General features: G+C 39.6%; 1 protein-coding gene across 3 annotated transcripts; it reads right to left on the bottom strand.

The window, feature by feature from the left end:
- Positions 1-2,673: 2,673 nt before the first annotated feature.
- On the bottom strand, positions 2,674-19,708 carry LOC103041688 (NACHT, LRR and PYD domains-containing protein 3-like). Of its 3 annotated transcripts, XM_049482506.1 has the most exons (10): positions 19,658-19,708; positions 16,966-17,055; positions 12,117-13,661; positions 9,270-11,219; positions 5,910-6,083; positions 5,369-5,542; positions 4,986-5,159; positions 4,176-4,346; positions 3,839-3,885; positions 2,674-3,761 (listed from the first exon to the last, which is right to left on the bottom strand). In XM_049482506.1, the coding sequence occupies exons 2-10, from the start codon at positions 17,004-17,006 to the stop codon at positions 3,229-3,231; spliced, it is 4,809 nt and encodes a 1,602-aa protein (XP_049338463.1). In that variant the 5' UTR covers positions 17,007-17,055; positions 19,658-19,708; the 3' UTR covers positions 2,674-3,228. The 3 variants fall into 3 exon arrangements, with proteins under 3 accessions (XP_049338463.1, XP_049338465.1, XP_049338464.1); XM_049482508.1 differs by lacking the exon at positions 4,986-5,159; XM_049482507.1 differs by lacking the exon at positions 16,966-17,055 and having other exon boundaries at positions 19,658-19,696.
- Positions 19,709-20,178: the final 470 nt, after the last annotated feature.

Genomic DNA, 20,178 nt, shown 5'->3' with positions numbered 1-20,178 from the left:
CTCGCGGCGGAGAGCCAATAAGAATATAATCCTGCCCCACGTTGGCGAGCCAATTATGTAGCGGGCTCAGTGGTTTAATACCTGGTGCTAATTGAGATGTTGAAATATTTTTTAATTGGGCGCCAGTTATTAAATTAATTTAATTAGATTAATTAATTAATTAATTAATTAATTAATCAAATCAATTAATAACACAAGACATCTCAGGGTGTGGTTTCTACAGGTGACAGAAATTTTCATAACCAAGTTATCCAGAAAAACACACTGAAATGACAGGTTTTGTAAAATAAAAGTATTTATTAAATCACACAGATATGAGTAAATAATTCATTAAAAAGTCATAAATGTAGCCATTAGCTATCAAATCATAGTGTAGAATGATAAATGAGAAATAAAAGAACAAACACGTTATAATGCTGATATGAAAGGAATAAAGATTAATATAACTATTAAGTGAGTATTTCTAAATAAGGGTCTAAGGCATTTTAAGTCTACGAAACCAATTCTTATTTCCAACCAAGCCACTCAAAATGAGTCATCTATACTAAAGACGCTCTATTAAAGACCCGACCAAACCATGACCAACAGACACCATCTGCCGAAAGATTAAACCCAGCTCTGCCTTACTCTGAGTTGTTGAAGTGAGCCTTGGTGACGTCCGCCTGGGTTGGTCGTCTGCTGCTTCACCCCGAAAAAGGATCACGTGAGCCTGTCTGCAGGGTGGGTGGACTTCCTGTGTCAGCACGGAGCCCCAGTAGAACCCACAGGGAAATCCCTTCGCTCTCAGGTGGCTTGCTGGTGGCCTCCGGACCGCAGGTTTCTGGGTTGGATCTGGCGGATCTCCTTTTCAGCTGTACTTTAGCTAAACTTAGATGGAATAATGCTTGGCTTCGTAGATTGTAAAATAACCTTAGATATTTTAACTAGGATAGCTAATATTAATATACTTGAAGATTAAATGCACTAGTCTAAGAAAACTAACTAAGATGACTAAACTAACGGTCTATCCTTTCTCCATCTCTGGCTCCCTAACCTCTCTCCTCTAACTGTTTTCCTCAACTCATCTTCTCCAACTCCTTCTCTAACTGCTTCTCCTCCAACTGAACTCCCTACTCTACTGGAAACTCTAAAACTGGAAACTGAACTGTGTCTGCCCAGTTTACTATTAGTCTCTGTGGCCTGTTTGGCCCCTGAGCTATGATTGGCCCTGTGGCCCAAATGTCTGTGTTTTGATTGGTCTAGGAGCAATTTCAAACTTTGGTGGGGATTCACAAAGGGCCATAAACCCCCCCTCGCTCACATGGTCAGCATGCTTCAGAATTTTTCTAATAGATCAAACCAAAAGAAAACTCAATTAAACAGTGGATCAAAATACATTTTTCAGCATATCAGTTTGTGATGATAAATTCAGGAAACACAATCTTACAATTGAATCACAATAAATGTAATATATATATATTGCCCACAAACAGTTTTGTAATACTCAAGATAATCTTAGAAATACAATGATGGATGGTACTCTGTCAGAAAGAGATCAAGAGTCATGATATTATTTAAACCCAATTAAATCACTTAAAAGAAAATACATGATTAAACCACTGATAACCAAATAAAGCTATATTATCAAATGCTAATTAAACCTTGTTGATTCAGACTTGAATGTGTAGGAGAATTCAATCAGGACACATCCAAACACATATACCATATACCAGACACATATACCATCATTTAGTAAACATTCTATAAAACACCTTTTTTATATAGTCAATATATATGTATTTTAAGCAAAATCTTCTTAGTGAGAAATTCCTCCCCTCTGCTGTGTTTAGATAAGCGGCTGTCGTCGGAATTTACGACCGTGGGGGAAGTTGGTGAAGTTGGTGTTGGGAATGTAATTTCCAAGCTAAGAGCATTCATTTTAACTTCATGAATCTTATTTCTAAGTGGTTGCAGAAAGCACAAACCCCTAAATTGGTATAATATATTTGGTGAATTTACAATTTCCAAGGCATTCATTAAGTTTTGAACCCTCTCTCAAGTCCCGTAGTCCCGTCCTTGTCCTGGTGATTGTGCTGTTGGCAAAACCACAATTGTGCACAGTTCCAGATGTTTAAACATTAACGGTCCTAAATCCAGATTTACGACTGACAGCGTCTGAAGGAATGTCAAAAAAGAATTTAAAAATGTTTACCCTGACTTGCATTTAGGGTTCTCGAGCGAGGCTGAGTGAAGAAATAGTCAGGAAATGTCATTTTGAAATTTAAGGCTGTTTGAAAAAGATAACTCCAAGGCTTTTAGAGTGTTCTGGGGGTTGAAGTTCCTTATAGACCATAAAGTGGGGGTAGTATGTGTGTGTGTGTATGTGTGTGTGTGTGTGTGTGTCCAAGCGATGCAGGAATCCTCTGTTTAATCCACTACACTGGCGAAATGCAAGATCAAACGTTGTGCATACTTTAGAACATGGAATTGTACAAATGTAGTAGGAGGTCAAAATGCATGTCCAATACACAAAATGAGTACATGTTGGCAGGTCTGAGACAGTAACTAAGACTAGTCTTGGACTACACAACATTTTGAATGGAGATTTTCCATTGAAAGAAAAAATAAAGTCTACAACTACACTTAATCCCTTTCCAGGAAACCAACTTTTTAAGTGAAGTCTAAGAAAGGCGCTTCAGTTACCAAAGTAATTTTATTTCATTGTTCTGTTTCAATACATTTAATATAGTGCTGATGCATCATGAAAAGATAACATGCAAGATTAACAGAGCTGGGAAGAGGGTCAGTGGTTAACAATAGTAAAGAAGATAATAACTATATTGATCAGATTCAGTACAGTGTTGTAACAGAGACTGTTAGCTACAGACATTTTAAATTAATATAATAAGTACTGATGAGGTTTATCCTAAATGTTTTATTTACTGTAGTGTATTATAAAATAATATATAAAATAATTCTGCTATAAATGTGTTCTTAATACTGTTAGAATTACATGTAACTACGACTGTATACAGACACTTAAATTCAGGGTTCGGAATACAGATTCTTATTACTTGTACTCAGTTACTCCCCAACCCTCAACACAAAGGCCACTACATACAGACTGTTTTATTCTGTTTACTCTTCTGATAAAGAAAAACTGGCTGCGCTTTTGTAGCACCACTGCTGATCAGTATCTCCTCACCCTCTCTGAGGAGTTATCTCCAGTCCAAAGCTCAGTGTAATACGTTATTCTATCTCACCCACTCTTACAGAGGATTTATCATCAAGCCAGAACCCAGCATAGAGGGGCTCAGTGAAAGTGGTGTGGAGGGTGTAGAAGTGAGTTAATGTGTGTGTGTTGGGTGAGATGTTGTAGAAGGACAGAGTGCCGGCTGGCCAGTCCAGATACACTCCTACTCTGCTTGAGGGACGAGCAGGTATCTCAGTGTTATTCATACCGTGTCTGATATAGGATTCATTGTTATGGACCACCAGACTCCAAGACTGATTAGTAAATCCAAACATGCAGAACTCTCGGGGACCGCTTCGTTCGTTCCCACTGTATGACACAGCTACTTGAACATCTCCACTTTGCTCAGCCTCCCAGTAACAGCGTCCAGTCAGAGGCTGTTTACACAGAACCTGTGGACAGTTCTCAAACCTGTCCGGGTGATCTGGATGCCGCTGAGGTTTCTTCACACTAGTCACTTTTCTGTTCTCCTCAGAGAGAGACAGAAAGCTGTTCACTGTGTTTGGGTCCAGAGTGAGATTACAGGTGTCTAAACAAAAAACAAATACACAGATTAAAGGAGATTACAGTGTGTGTGTGTGTTTACACACATTATACTGTACTTACATTTCTTAAGTCCTGGTTTCATCCTGATCTTGTCTCCATGCTCCACCCTAAAAAAGAACAAACACTACTACTAAGCAGAAAGAACAAAGCAACAAAACTTGGCAAAATACGGCACAAGGCTAACATTAAAAAATTAGTAGGTTTGTGTGGGATGTGTAGAAGTTTCAAATAAGCTACATTTATACAACTAAAATGTATACCATTTCACCATTTTATTTATTTTTTTCTCAATTACTTTAGAGTCTTGACCAAGTACCCACATCAAAATATGTTTTTAATGTTTGTGGACAGATCTGACAGTAGCTAAAGTGTTAACAAAAAGATTGGCACAACTTACTGCAGTTTTTCTAGGTTGCTGTTTGGATTCTCTACCAAATGAGAGAGAATCTCCACTATGGATTCTTCTAGCGCATTATACGTCAGATCCAGTTCTCTCAGGTGGGAAGGGTTTGATTTCAGAGCTGAAGCCAGAGAGCAGCTTTCACCAACAACCATACAACCAGACAACCTAAAGAAAAACAAAAGAGTAGTACAGAAAAAGTCCATTTCCATTTTTAAGGGACAAGAACCTCCAGGATGTTTCTATTATATCATATAAAGCCTGACAACCAAAAGTTGTCAAACTTTTTGCACTATACAATTTATCATCTGCTGACAACGCTCTCTGTCATTTTATGTTGAACAAGTTGCTTTTATTTTCAGTCACTTTCACTTTGTTATAATACCACTGACGGAGGCGTGACTGTTGAACTTTTAGTAGTGAGGAAACTTGTTGACTGGACTTGTTACTAACTAAACTCTTTATGAGGCACAGGCAACCACAGCTGAGAGTTAGCATGGTCTCTGTCCCAAACCTCTGTGCTCATGTCTTGCTTGAAGTATGCACTTCAAATTGTGTGTGATAATCTGGCTATTTAAGCGTTTAAGGATTTGAGAAGGAAATTTCGATCACACAATTCAATTCAAGAGTCCCTGCAATAACTTCATATTTTTCCTCAGATCCTGCACCACTGCTCTGCACACTTTTTTCCTGCTCCGAGCTCAGCTGATCATCTAATGAGCTCATTAAAAAACAAGTCATGTAGCAGGGGAGAATTAAAGCAGAGAAAGTCTGGAAAATGTGCAAAGCAGTTGACAGAAGCTTTACCTGAGTATCTCCAGTTTACAGAGTGAACTCTCCAGTCCAGCAGAGAGCAGCCTCACTCCTGAATCATACAGGTCATTGTTACTGAGATCCAGCTCTTTCAAACTGTTTTTTTCTGACTGTAGGACTGATCCCAGAATTTCACAGGTTTTCCCCCCTAGACTACAGAAAGCTAGTCTGCAAAGAGAAAGAAAGTATGGTAACAGAGCTTATATTTTTGGAAAAGACGAATTTCACAAAACAATTAAAGGTATACTACACATTGTTATAAAAAACTGCACGGATAGAAATACAAGATACAGTAGTAGTTTAAACAAGAAAATGTAAGTATTGTTAGTATCTCTAGTTTATAGATCACTTCTTCTTTATACTATAAGGAAATTTACCTCAGTATCTCCAGTTTACAATGCGAACTCTCCAGTCCAGCAGAGAGCAGCATTACTCCTGAATCCTGCAGCTCATTGTTACTGAGGTCCAGCTCCTTCAGACAGGAGTTTACTGACTGTAGAGCTGAGGACAGGTTCTTACATGAGTCTTCGGTGAGATTACAGCAGGCTAAACTGTGAATGCAGAATTGATCAATTAATCAATTAATTAAAAGGTATTATATTGAGAGTGGCTCTCATATACAATGTAGATGAGTATTAAACAGAGCACCGTTTAATTAGAGGAACTGGTTTAGTAAAAGATGATATTTTCCATCTGCTATTGCATCTACAAATTAGTACCTTTGCAGCCTGTCACAATTAATTGCCAACTAAAACCACACAGAGTTTATTAGTACTGGCCAATTTTTTGATACTGATGTGCACAAAGAGTCATGACAGAAGTAAGAGGTAGCATACCCATGAAATAAACATTAAAGTAACACCAAACTGTACTCTTTTCATTAGTTTACATTGAGAAATACATTTAGAGAAAGCTCACCTGAGCATCTCCAGGTTACACTGTGAACTCTTCAGTCCCAGAGAAAGGAGCTCCACTCCTGAATCCTGCAGGTCATTGTAACTGATGTCCAGCTGTTTCAGACATGAGTCTGACGATTGGAGGACTGATGATAGTTTCTCGCAGGAGTCTTTAGTGAGATTACAGCCAGAGAGTCTGTTTAAGGATATGAAAACAGGTGTTTTAAAAAGTACCCAAACAACTGAACCAGTTTTATTAACTTGGAACACAACTAGATCAGCTTTCTGATTTCACCACTTTAAACGGTTTGACTTGACTTATATGAATCACCTTAAATTAAAACCAAAGTACTAGTATTGATCTAATATCAATGTCAATACTTAAGTTCTTAATAACATCCAGATTTAACATTCCTCTCACACAGATTTCTAAAACGCATATCTAACAGTGGGTCATGACCCATCATGGTTTAGAAAGACCACATTACTATAAGAGAATTTACATATCACATAGTATAGCACCAATCTGACCGTCTCATTCTGAACAACTTGGTGGGGCTAATGAGAAAAATAGTTTACAGAAATGGCGTTTTTCCATTTTTACATCCCTAACATTACAAATGTGAAAGTACCAGTGACCTAAACAGAACAAAACTGAGACATGTTTAGAATACCCTACCCAGCCAGACCTGGTTATAACAGACTGCAATGACTCTAGAAAAAAACCTACTAATAATTAAATGATTATATTACACTGCACATGGTCCCTCCATTAGTGGGACAGTGGCTTGCAAAAGTATTCATACCCCTTGAACATTTCACATTTTGTCACCATACATGTACTAACTTAAATGTATTTTATTGAGATTTTAAGTGATAAACCAATACAAAGTAGTACGTAATTGTAACATGTAATGAAAATGATACATGGTTTTCAAAATCTGAATAAAATCTGAAAAGTATGACATGCAAAAGTATTCAGCCTCCCATATCAAAATTTTTCGCACTGTAAGGCGCACCAGATTATTAGGTTCATTATGCATCACTAGTAAGGAACAGGGATGTCACCATTGTTTTCCTTCTAATTCAGCAGACTGTAAAATTAACCTAAGTTAAGTAAACAAAACTGTAATTCTTAAAACTAAATTTCTTTTAAACTTAAATGAGCGCTGGATGTTATTCTACACATTTCTCTCCTAAAAAGTGTTTATTTTGGTGAGTAAAGCACTTCTGTTTATTTAAAGTAAGCTTAGATTTTCATATGTCCACTGGGTGCAGCAGCATTAGCATTTGCAGCTAACAGCTAGCGCTACTCTGAGGAACCCTGAGTGTTTTGGTAAGCCAGGGCAATATTAGCTAGCGGTGCATCCCATGTAGCTTGTTTTAATACGATAAACAAGCAGGCTACAATCCGATATACTCAGCCAATGCTAATACTGCACCAGCAGTGCTAGCTGGGGTTAGCAGTAGGCTACAGGCTGATAATACTCACCTCTGAACAGCAAAAGAGCAAGGTCTTAGCAGCTTCTGCGATGAAGAAACTTGTATAAAGTTGAAACTCCTGCATAAGGCTGCACTTTAGCGGAATGGCTTTACTGCTCCGTACAACCTGACTGATAAACTTCATACATAAGGTGCACTGAAAATTAGGAGAAAATTAAAGGATTTTAAGTGTCTTTTAGAACGAAAATAATTCACTGCAACTACAATTGCAAGTCTTTCGGAGTCAACATAGTTTCTTCCAGGATTGCCTTGTATTTGACTCCATCCATCCTCCCATCAACAATGACAAGCTTCCCTGTCCCTGCTGAAGTAAAGCATTCCAACAGCATGATGCTGCCACCACATGGTGTGTTCAGGTTGGTGAGCAGCATTACTTTTCTGGCACACAAAACACTTTGCATTTAAGCCAAAAGGTTTTGGTTTTATTTGACCACAGCACCTTCTTTTACACGTTTGCTGTGTCTCCTACATGGATTGTGGCAAACTGCAAATGGCACTTCTTATGTTTTTCTTTCAACAATGGTTTTCTTCTTGCCACTCTTACATAAAGGCCACATTTGTGGAGTGCACGACTAGTTAGTATAGTTTTCCTGCAGATAGACTCTTCCACCTAAGCTGTGGATTTCTGTTTAGGATATGTCTATATAATCTATCCCTGCTTTAAACTTCTCCACAACTTTAGCTCTTCATGATGCTGTTTGTTCACTAGTGTCATCTAACAAACCACTGAGGTCGATACAGAACAGCTGTATTTATACTGAGACTAAATTACACACAGCTACACATATTAACTTATTCAGTGACTTCTGAAGGCAATCAATTGGATTTCATTTAGGGTTGAGAGTAAAGGGGGCTGAATACGTTTGCACATCACATTTTTCAGATTTTTATTTTATAAAAAAAAAAAAATAAAGTATCATTTTCATTTCACTTCACAATTATGTGCTACTTTGCGTTAGTTTATCACTTAATATCTCTATTCTCTAAAATACATTTAGGTTTGTGGTTGTAAGGTGACAAAATGTAAAAAAAAAAAATCAAGGGGTATCAATACATTTCACTGTATATAAAAAGCTTTGTAGTCCAAAACTAGGGTTAAACCCTGTCCAGAAAAGTGCCCCATAGTGACTGCCTTTTCAACAGCAAGGTGACGCAAAAAGACAGAACCTTGCTGTAAGCATAACTAGTGTGGGAGGAGACTGTATGGAACTCCTGAGAACGAGGTTGGAGTTCAGGTAGCATCTGCTTTATTTACAATGTCAGACCCTTCTCTGCTAGGGAAAGCTAGGACTGAGGGATATGACAGAGCTAAAGAGTGAAGACAAATTGATGTTGAGGTAACTTCCTCATTAACATAGAAGGCCGAGATAGAGATTCCATTATATAGGACATTATACTGGGAGAAGAAAGGGCTTCATGCATGTTCCTCCTCCCAAAATTCAGTTGTTTTATAATACTTGAAGGACAGTAAATGTACAACTCTTAGTAATCAAAAATTTCATTTTGCTGTTCTGAAGTGTTTAGTCCAATCCAATCCAATCCACCTTTATTTATATAGCACTTTAACACTTTTGAAGAAAGAACAAAGTGCTGTACATAAAAATAAAAGAATATTCAGAATAGAAATAGGTACATACAACAATCAATACAATAAACACTCTAGGTATCAAAGGCTAAGGAGAAGAGGTAGGTTTTAAGAAGCGATTTAAAACTGGATAGTGTGGAGGCCTGTCTAATGTGCAGGGGCAAGCTATTCCATAACCTAGGTGCCACTACAGCGAAGGCACGGTCCCCTCTAAATTTGTATTTGGTTTTTGGGACACTAGTGGTTCATATTGACATATTAACACATGTTGTAAGGTGCAGCTTTAACACTCACATAGCCTTTCTGCAGGAAGACACAGCCAAGATAAACCTCCTATAACCCTCCGCAGATGTGTAGTATTTCTTTGGGTGCAACTCATCCACAACCTCTTCTGACATCAGAAGCATGTATGCCAGTGCTGAACACTGTCCAGGAGAGAGCTTTCTATATGGATAGTCCTGAGATTTTAGATAATCCTGAAGCTCTATGGAGAGAGACTGATCATTCATTTCAGACAGACAGAACAAAAGACTGCTGGATCTCTCTGTACAAAGAGATCGGTCCATTATGATATAAGATCGATCATTTTCATCTCCTTTGATTAGTTTCTTGATGTACTCTGTGGTTCTCTGTGTGCTTCTCTGTCTGTGGGTTAGTAGACCCTGTAGAAGTCTCTGATTGGTCTCCAGTGAGATACCCAACAGGAAACGGAGGAAAAGATCCAGACGTCCATTTTCACACTTTAAGGCTTTGGTCACCGCTCCCTTCAGCAGCTGATCCAGGGAAATAGTGTCAGACCACTTTCTAGACTCAGGATTTAAAAGCTGCAACACCTCCATGTTCTTGCTCTCATAGCAGTAAATTACATAGACAGCAGCCAGGAACTCCTGAAAGCTCAGATGAACAAAGCAGTATACCTTCTTCTGGCCAAGTACACATTCCTCCCTAAAGATCTCAGTTACAACCCCAGAATACACCGAGGCATTGGTTATGTCAATGTCGCACTGTTGAAGGTCTTCTTCATAGAACATCAAATTGCCATCTATTAGCTGCTTAAAGGCCAGTTCAGCCAGTTTCAGAAGCATGGGTCTGTTGGACTCCAGCAGTTCCTTTGGGTCTCTCTCATGTTCCTCCTCATACTTGACATTCTTCATGCTGATCTGAGTGAGCAGGAAGTGTAGGTACATTTCGGTCAGAGTTTTAGGAATTTCTGTGTTACACTGTCTGATCATTTGCTGAAGCACTGTGGCTGAGATCCAGCAGAAGACGGGAATGTGGCACATGATGTGGAGGCTCCTTACTGTCTTAATGTGTGAGATGATTTTCTTGGCTTCTTCTTGGTCACTGATTCTCTTTCTAAAATACTCCTCCTTCTGGGGGTCGTTGAATCCCTGGATTTCTGTCACACGACTAATGTACTGAGGAGGTATTTTACTGGCTGCTGCTGGTCTGGAGGTAATCCAGGTTTGAGCAGAAGGAAGTAGGACTCCTTGGATGAGATTTGTCATCAACACAGCCACGGATGATGTCATGGTTATGTCAGACACTTTCTCACAGTCTGAGAAGTTCAGTGAAATTCTGCTTTCATCCAGGCCATCGAATATGAACACAGCTTTGCACGCCTCATAGATCTTTGGGTCCAGATCTTTAAGTTCAGGATGGAACGCACAGAGAAGCCCATGAAGGCTGTACTGATCATCTTTAATCAAGTTCAGCTCCCGAAACGGCAGCATAAACATCAAATCTACATCCTGATTGGCTCTTCCCTCAGCCCAGTCCAGAATGAACTTCTGTACAGAGACAGTTTTTCCAATGCCAGCAATGCCTTTAGTCAGCACACTTCTGATCTTCAGAATGTTTGATCCTCCCTCTACTGGTCTTTCTTGTTGGGCTTCATGTGTGAGACTTTTAGCACCAGTAATTTGTTCTTCTGTTTCTCTTTTTGGACCTTGCAGAGGTTTAAATATATCCAAGTAATGAATTGGGGTGTCTTGTAGGTGTTTTCTTGGTGATTTCTCCATCTCCAAAACCTCATGTTCTTCATTTACTTGTTCACTCTCTCCCTCTATGATGTAGAGCTGTGTGTAAATCTTGTGTAGGAGAGTCTTATTTTCTTGGTTTTTAAGTCCCTCAAACAGGTTCTCGTACTTGTTCTTCATGCTTTTTTTGTGTCTTTCTGAGAATCTGTTTAGAACATTACCCACTGGTTGGTAGTAATCCTGCTGCTCATCTTCAACCTTCTGCCTATTGTAGTTCAAACACAACAAAACAAACATTATTAAGCCAATTGACCAGAATAAACTGTTAAAACAGTAACTAGTTAAAAATGTTTCATACATGACTATTAACTGGAAATATGAAGGACTCGAACTATAGGATTTGTGTCTTAATTTCAAACACTGTGCCTTTATAGACACAATTTGAACTGACACTGAACAAAGGTTTGTGTTTCTGTTAGATTGTACCATTTAATCTGTTAGTTTAGGGGCTTCACACTGCAGTTTAGTGAGCAGTTAAAAAAACATTGGTACCTCCTGTTTTCATCATCTATGTGAGCTGCATCTCTATAAATTCTTGACACTAATTGGTTTGTAAAATGTTCTCATTGAGTTGCGTTTCCAGTTATTGTGACGAAATCCTACTCTCTTTTGAGTGCACGCATGTCATGTAGCAATTTGAGTGTAACAGATTTCACCCAAATTCATTTTATTTTTTTTTATAAAAAGTGTTAACCTGCATAAGCAGTGTTACAAGCATAAACATTTGTGCTCATACAATTGCAAGACTTGGATTTTAGCACAAAACTGCTTCTTTTTCTTCTTCTGTTGTTAAATGGGTGAAGATGCCTGCCTCCACATCCTTTACTAGGTCCAAAAGTCTGGACCATCTAGAAAAGTGTTTTCACGCGGCAGAACCGGACCATGACCTAGATAATTTGGACTAATACAACCTGTTTTGGTCTAATCAAATTTTGGTCCTTTACCATAAATAAATGGGTCATTATTGCCAAGACTGTCTTAATTGGGACGAGTCTGTAGTGTCTTACCACTTCATGATAAATGAAGCTGTTTTTAATATGATTAATATTATTATTTGGGGTTTTATTTTAAAAATTACCTGTTGTTGGCTTCTTTTACTTACCCTGGTTCAGAAGAAACAGCTTCCCTGCTAAAATTTGGAGGGTTCCCAATGGACCGGTCACTCTTCATAGACACACAGCTGGGTTCTCCTCTCTCTCCACTGAAATTTGGAGGGTTCCCAATGGACCGGTCACTCTTCATGGACACACAGCTGGGTTCTCCTCTCTTTCCACTGAAGTTTGGAGGGTTCCCAATGGACCGGTCACTCTTCATGGACACACAGCTGGGTTCTCCTCTCTCTCCACTGAAGTTTGGAGGGTTTCCAATGGACCGGTCACTCTTCATAGACACACAGCTGGGTTCTCCTCTCTCTCCACTGAAATTTGGAGGGTTTCCAATGGACCGGTCACTCTTCATAGACACACAGCTGGGTTCTCCTCTCTCTCCACTGAAATTTGGAGAGTTCCCAATGGACCGGTCACTCTTCATAGACACACAGCTGGGTTCTCCTCTCTCTCCACTGAAATTTGGAGGGTTTCCAATGGACCGGTCACTCTTCATAGACACACAGCTGGGTTCTCCTCTCTCTCCACTGAAATTTGGAGGGTTCCCAATGGACCGGTCACTCTTCATAGACACACAGCTGGGTTCTCCTCTCTCTCCACTGAAATTTGGAGGGTTCCCAATGGACCGGTCACTCTTCATAGACACACAGCTGGGTTCTCCTCTCTCTCCACTGAAGTTTGGAGGGTTCCCAATGGACCGGTCACTCTTCATAGACACACAGCTGGGTTCTCCTCTCTCTCCACTGAAGTTTGGAGGGTTCCCAATGGACCGGTCACTCTTCATAGACACACAGCTGGGTTCTCCTCTCTTTCCACTGAAATTTGGAGGGTTCCCAATGGACCGGTCACTCTTCATAGACACACAGCTGGGTTCTCCTCTCTTTCCACTGAAGTTTGGAGGGTTCCCAATGGACCGGTCACTCTTCATAGACACACAGCTGGGTTCTCCTCTCTCTCCACTGAAATTTGGAGGGTTCCCAATGGACCGGTCACTCTTCATAGACACACAGCTGGGTTCTCCTCTCTCTCCACTGAAGTTTGGAGGGTTTCCAATGGACCGGTCACTCTTCATAGACACACAGCTGGGTTCTCCTCTCTCTCCACTGAAATTTGGAGGGTTTCCAATGGACCGGTCACTCTTCATAGACACACAGCTGGGTTCTCCTCTCTCTCCACTGAAATTTGGAGGGTTCCCAATGGACCGGTCACTCTTCATAGACACACAGCTGGGTTCTCCTCTCTCTCCACTGAAATTTGGAGGGTTCCCAATGGACCGGTCACTATTCATAGACACACAGCTGGGTTCTCCTCTCTCTCCACTGAAGTTTGGAGGGTTTCCAATGGACTGGTCACTCTTCATAGACACACAGCTGGGTTCTCCTCTCTCTCCACTGAAGTTTGGAGGGTTTCCAATGGACCGGTCACTCTTCATAGACACACAGCTGGGTTCTCCTCTCTCTCCACTGAAATTGGGAGGGTTTCCAATGGATCGGTCACTCTTCATAGACACACAGCTGAACATATCACTGTCAGTCTGCATCCTGGAAAAAAAACAGACAAACTCGAGACCTCTCTTAGTATTTTCAGGTAATGCTAGATGTTTTAATTTATAATGTACAGTTGCAAGAAAAAGTATGATACATAAATTGGTCATTAAATGTGTTTGGATCTTTATCTAAGTCACAACAATAGACAAACAGTCTTTTTAACTAATACCAAACAAAAAAAACATGTTTACATTGTTTTATTGAACACAACATGTTAACATTCACAGTGCAGGGTGGAAAATGTATGTAAACCATTGGATTTAATAACTGTTGACCCTCCTTTGGCAGTAATAACCTCAACCAAACATTTCCTGTAGTTGCAGATCAGACCTGCACAAGAGTCAGAAGGCATTTTGCACCATTCCTCTTCACAACATTGTTTCAGTTAAGCAATATTCTTGGGATATCTGGTGTGAATCACTTTCTTGAGGTTATGACACAGCTTAGAGCAGGGGTCCTCAAACTACGGCCCGCGGGCCGCACACAGCCCCCTGCGCTCATTTGACCAGCCCCTTTAGCTACAACAGCAGTACCTGCTCCCTGGCCCCTCGCGCAAGCAGCATTAGCTATACGGGGGGAAAAACAGTAAAAAAATGACAATTGGCCATCGAGAGCCTCCGTAGACGGATGAAAAAAAAACAGAAGGCTATTTCCCACGGTAATCAGACAACATACTACCACTCGCTCTGTGCTGTTCATATGAGCTCTGAGACTCACATCTGACGGAATGTCGAGGAAAAGAAAAATCGACTCTGAGTGCAGGGTATTTAATCAACAGTGGACCTCTGACTACCTTTTTGTGCAATGTAAAGAAAAAGCTGTTTGTCTCATATGCCACGAGTCAGTCGCCGTGTTTAAGGAATACAACCTGCGCCGCCATTATGAATCGCGCAAGTTCGGCTGTCTGACGGGGCTGGTGAGGACAGACAAAATAGCAAAACTGAAACATGTGTTGGAGACTCAGCAAAATTATTTTATAAAACAAAAACACCTAAATAGATCATCAGTTCGAGCTAGCTTTCAAGTAGCCAAGCTAATAGCTAGCAGTGGAAAGCCATTCACCGACGGAGAGTTTGTAAAACAGTGCCTGACGGCGGTTGTCAAGGAGATGTGCCCAGAGAAGGTGGACTTGTTCAGCACGGTGAGTCTATCCGCACCCACAGTTACACGGAGAGTAGAAGAAATGGGCGACAATTTGCACCTTCAACTGCAAACTCAGACAAAAAGTCTTTGCTCCTTTTCACTGGCTCTTGACGAAAGCAACAATGTGCGTGACACGGCGCAACTGTTGATTTTCATTCGCGGAACTAATGATAAGTTCGAAGTCACAGAGGAGCTTGCTGGACTACAAAGCATCAAGGGAACGACAACAGGAGAGGACATCTACAGGAAAGTTCACCAAACAGTGGCGGATTTAGATCTGGACTGGGCTAAATTAGTGAGTGTGACCACGGATGGTGCGCTGAGCATGGTGGGTTCTATGAAAGGAGTGATAGCGCGTATCAACAGAGAAATGAGTGAACACGTCCACCCTCGTCCGATCGCCATACACTGCCTGATCCATCAACAAGCACTCTGTTGCAAAGCAGTTAAGTGGAATTCTGTCATGAAAATTGTGGTGTCCTGTGTTAATTTCATCAGAGCTCATGCTCTTAACCACAGGCAGTTTCAGGAGCTAAATGCTGATTACGAAGATGTGCTGTACCACACTGAGGTCCGCTGGTTGAGTCGAGGGCGAGTTTTGAAACGTTTCAACGACCTGCTCCTCGAGATCAACGTGTTTATGCTGTGCCAGAACTCACAGATGAAGAATGGAAATGGCACCTTGCTTTCTTAACAGATGTAACCGACCTACTCAACAGTCTTAATGTGCAGCTCCAAGGCAAAGGAAGACTCATCAGTGACATGCAATCATATGTAAAGGCGTTTGAAGTAAAACTGGGTCTCCTCCTTAAACATGTGAAGGAGAAAAATTTCTGCCATTTTCCCACTACACAGAAACGGGCAGCTGAGGAACCTTCACTTGGATTCCCGACTGAAAAATGTGCGGAGGCCTTGGAAATTTTGCGACACGAATTTCAGGTGAGATTTCAAGAGCTTTATGCCCACGCCAAAGACATTGACTGCATCGATCCAATTAACCAGCTGGAACTGGCTGGATTACAAAATTTTGACAACCTTAAAGACGCATTCAAGTCCAGCACTTTGGTTGATTTCTATGCCTCTCTTCCCGGTGAGACGTACCCAAATCTAAAAAAACATGCACTCAAAATGACAAAAAATTTTCGAAGCACCTACATCTGTGAGCAGACTTTTTCCAGGATGAAACAGCTCAAGTGTCCAACGAGATCTAGACTCTCTGATGAACATTTGCATCACTTGTTACGACTGACAGTAACAAACATGGAACCTGACATTGACAGCCTTGTCAGCCAGAAGCAGGCTCACAGTTCACATTAAATTTATGGAAAAGCACTGTGGTAGGATAATGGAAATCATTACTTAATAAATCATTAAAATGTCTGCATTATGAATTACCCATATAGAAAATATTATGCAACCAGTATCACATGATAAATAGTTTTTAATATTTTTTTTTTTAGTCCAGCCCCCCAGAAGACTGAAGAACAGTGAGCTGGCCCTTTAGTTTAAAAGTTTGAGGACCCCTGACTTAGAGTCAAGACTATACAGAAGGCGTATTTTCTTCTGTTGAAGCCATTCAGTTGTTGATTTACTTCTGATGGTCTTAGGTTCTACTGCAAAATGTCTTGGTTAACTTGGGAATTCATTTTTCATGTATGATGGCAATCCGCCCAGGCCCTGAGGCAGCAAAGCAGCCCCAAACACTGATGCCCCTCCACCATGTTTCACAGTTGGGATGATTCACATCAAGCAATGCTTCTTAAGAACAGCAAACTCAAAACTGGTGTGTGTTTTTTATAGGGCAGGGCAGCTTTAACCAACACATCCAATCTCATCACATCCTGCCTCCAATTAGCTCTTAGAAAAGTCATTAGTCTAGGGGTTCACATACTTTTCCCCCTCACTGTGAATATTAACATGTTGTGTTTAATAAAACCCTGCAAACATATAATTTTTTGTGTGGTATTAGTTTAAGCAGACTGTATTTGGCTATTGTTGCGATTTACATAAAGATCAGAACACATATAATGGTCAATTTACGCAGAAATCCAAGTACTATTTTTTTTGCAACTGTATTTGTGTTGGCTGACATCTATCAAAATTAATTCTGTGTAACAAGTTCTAAAGCACTGACTGACAGATATTGTCTACTCACTCCGATTCAAAAGATCCACCTTCACTGTTGTTAAGCTCCATTCTGGAGACTTCTGGACAAACTTTAAGCTGCTCTCTGTAAACTATTCATCTGTAAAGAACAAATATAAATAAATGTACAACAAACTTGTAAAATTAAAAAAGACAATGAGAAGCATCACACTTGCGTGTTTGGGAACTAAGGACACTAATTGTTGAAACGTTGTAGGAGGAATTCTTTCCCATCCTTGCTGGATGTTCAACTTCAGTTACTCAACAGTTCGGTGTCTTGTGTCATATTTTATGCTTCATAATGCGCCACACGAGGTTTTGCAAATCATCATATTTTTTGTTTTACACAATATCCCAACTTCATTGAAATTGAGGTTGTAAATAAAACAATTTCAGTGTTTAATTTACTTTTTTCCTTAAACTGAACCAAAGATATTAAATTTTTATTTAATTTGATAATATACTTCCATTACAAAGAGTTTGTGTCAGGCCCGCCCAGCCAATCCAAGCACTCGATGCCCAAATAAGGACATCCCCTAATCAGGGCACGCACACGCAGCCACCCAGCCCTGATTAGAGATCAACTTCACCTGGGCAGAGTGGTTTATAAGCACGCAGCTCCTCTCTGCTGTCGCTGAGTATTGGTCGCGCCCATGGTCTGTGTTTCCAGCCGGTTTGCTACTTTACAAAGTGTTCTTATTCCCAAGTCTGTCCTCCCTAGATCCTGGTGTTTCCCTGGACTCCTCCCTGCCTAAGTATCCCTGTTTGATTTTTTTTTGTTTGTTTGTTTACCCAGTTTAATTTCTTAGTCTAACTGTTTTTTCATAAGCTCTGCTTAGCAGTTTTCTGTTTGCTTTTTTTAGTCTAGTGTTCCCTTTGTTTTTACCCATTCCCAGTGCTACTTCCCGGTTATTTTGTTTTGGCTACTTCCTGGTCCTATTGTTTTGGCAGTTTCTCTAATTTCAGGTTTTCTTGGTCCCTGTTTCTGTTGGCCCAGTCCAGTTTATTTAGCCAGTTTTTATATTTGTTTCACCCATAGTGTGTTGCATAATTACCTTGATTATTGTTTATTTTGTAGCTTTTGTGGTTTTATTTTAATAAAGTTTACTAAATTCTTTTATAAAATTATTTCGTTCATATACCCCATGCAGCAAATCCACACGAGCCTTGCCTGTGGAAAAAATAGGCAATTGACTAATACATTACAAATATAAATCCTGTCTGGGAGGATGTATATAATAATTAATATAATTTTAGAATTTGGTATATAACAGATTTATAACGTGGTGAAGGGAAACATGCAATAGTGTAGTTTAGAACTGTAGTTTCTCCACTGTGCCTTATCAAGATACATTCTGAGTGTATTATATATTAATTTAAAATAGATTGCGGTGTAATATATTATTTTAATACATTCAATTATCCAGACAGCAAAGTATGCTGCCATTTCGTTTTATCAGTTGTTTATTTCAACCTCAAATGTCACGTTAATGCACTGGAACAGTTTAAAAAGCTGTAAAAAAAAAAAAAAAAAAAAAAAAAAAAGGCCCCTCGTCCACTAAATACACAAAGCACTTTCAGGTTTTGGCCACCAGATGCCGCTAAATGTCCACTGTGTTATGAAGCCCCGAGTAATGAACCTTTTTTCGATACAGTTAGGAGTGCTTCAGAAAGCCTCGGTTTGCCATCACTAACTGAAAGTAACGGCAATGAGTTTTTAGCATAAAATTAGCAAAATCATGAAAAAAAGCTAAATGGCAGCTATGGTAATAGCACAAGGACATTGAGCCTATTTTATTTTTCCCCAAATGTGTATTTTAAAAATAAACAAATGAGATCCAAGAATTAATTTATGTAAAATAAATGAATGTTGACATTGACCTCCTCAGTCATCGTCATAAGAAAAACAAATGAGGGAACTTAATTGTGGTCTTCCCATGGTCTTCAGAAGAACCAACTGGTGTCATTTCCTGTTGTAGATGTGACTTGTAGAACTTGTACATTGTTCCAAATGTTTCAGATGGAGTAAATGTTTACGGTAACAGGAATGAGTGAAGCCCCAGGGATACAACTAAATTGTGTATTTTAACCTAAATATTATGGTTTTATTCTGAAAATATATTTAACGCATATATGGGATTTGGAGTCACACAACAATGCAACAAAATTAAATTTCTGAAGAATTTAATAATTATATTTTATGGTAAAGTTTATAGTTAGGAAGTGGGGGCGGGTAACAAATGCTATTTTCTTTTATTTATTTTAAGTAGTTTTTATTAACTTTTTGAATTACACAACTTACTTTAGCTATTAGGTCAATTTAGAAGACACTATGCCTAATAATAAAATGTATTTTACAGTTTTTTTCTGTGTACATTTATACATGCAATTTCCTGGGGACAGAAATATACCATGAGTTTTTTTACAGACTGTCCGTTTATAAACTCTCTATATACAGTGTAGATATCACACACTGCCTCAGGGCGGACTCTGTTTACTTCTCTTCACTTTCCGTTAGTCCGTGAGTTTTATCGAGTCAGCCATGTTCAGTATACCGGTCCAGAACATTAATCTAGACCAGGTTATCAAAATGCTGCTTAATTAAACCAGAAAACCGTTCCAAAGCTCTACATACAAACGCTCATTTCTCTCTCTCTAAGCTCCACAGCAGCAGAACCCTGTTCTGTAAGAACTGAACTCACCGTGCTAACGGCCTCTCCGTTAGGTCGCCGGCTGCGCGCGCACACAGGTCGCGTCCCAAACTGCGCCCTAGAGGCAACACTTATACTCAACACTCCCTTAAAAGCCTGCAGGGGCTATTGCTACTAATAGAGGAAGTTCAGTCTAACTTCTAATGAATAACACTTTATTTTACATTCTATCGTTTTTTTTAATACTGAGCTGTGAAAATAGTTTAGTATAAAGACAATTCTCTGACTTTTTTTTGTAAAATTCATTTACAAAAACTAAACATAGCACAAAAAGTAGTGAGATTTGTGTAACAGTATATACTATATATACTAGCCTGTTAATTTATCTTTTGAATTTTGCCACACATTTGAAAGGAACATGCATTTGTTGGATGAGCTGCAGAAATGTAGGGCTCACTGCAAATACAGTAATGCAGCAAACTGGTTTTGATGAACAGCAGCTTGAGGTTGCCCGGTAGCACAGACCCTATCCAGATCACTTAAACGTGGCATGCTGATTCTTGGAGCAGACA

This window comes from Astyanax mexicanus, chromosome 8 (genome assembly GCF_023375975.1).
Source record: "Astyanax mexicanus isolate ESR-SI-001 chromosome 8, AstMex3_surface, whole genome shotgun sequence".
Taxonomy (NCBI): domain Eukaryota; kingdom Metazoa; phylum Chordata; class Actinopteri; order Characiformes; family Acestrorhamphidae; genus Astyanax; species Astyanax mexicanus.
Note: the sequence above shows the minus strand (reverse complement) of the source record. Positions and strands in the feature narration are given on the sequence as shown.

What these genes read in the sequence shown, in the direction of transcription:
- LOC103041688 (XM_049482506.1), bottom strand. Translation starts at nt 17,006, where the DNA reads ATGGAGCTTAACAACAGTGAAGGTGGATCTTTTGAATCGGA. An exon ending in GCTGTTTCTTCTGAACCAGG is followed by an intron (nt 11,220 to 12,116) that starts GTAAGTAAAAGA and finishes GAACTACAATAG; the next exon opens with GCAGAAGGTTGAAGATGAGC. An exon ending in TGTAAACTGGAGATACTGAG is followed by an intron (nt 5,160 to 5,368) that starts GTAAATTTCCTT and finishes TTCTCTTTGCAG; the next exon opens with ACTAGCTTTCTGTAGTCTAG.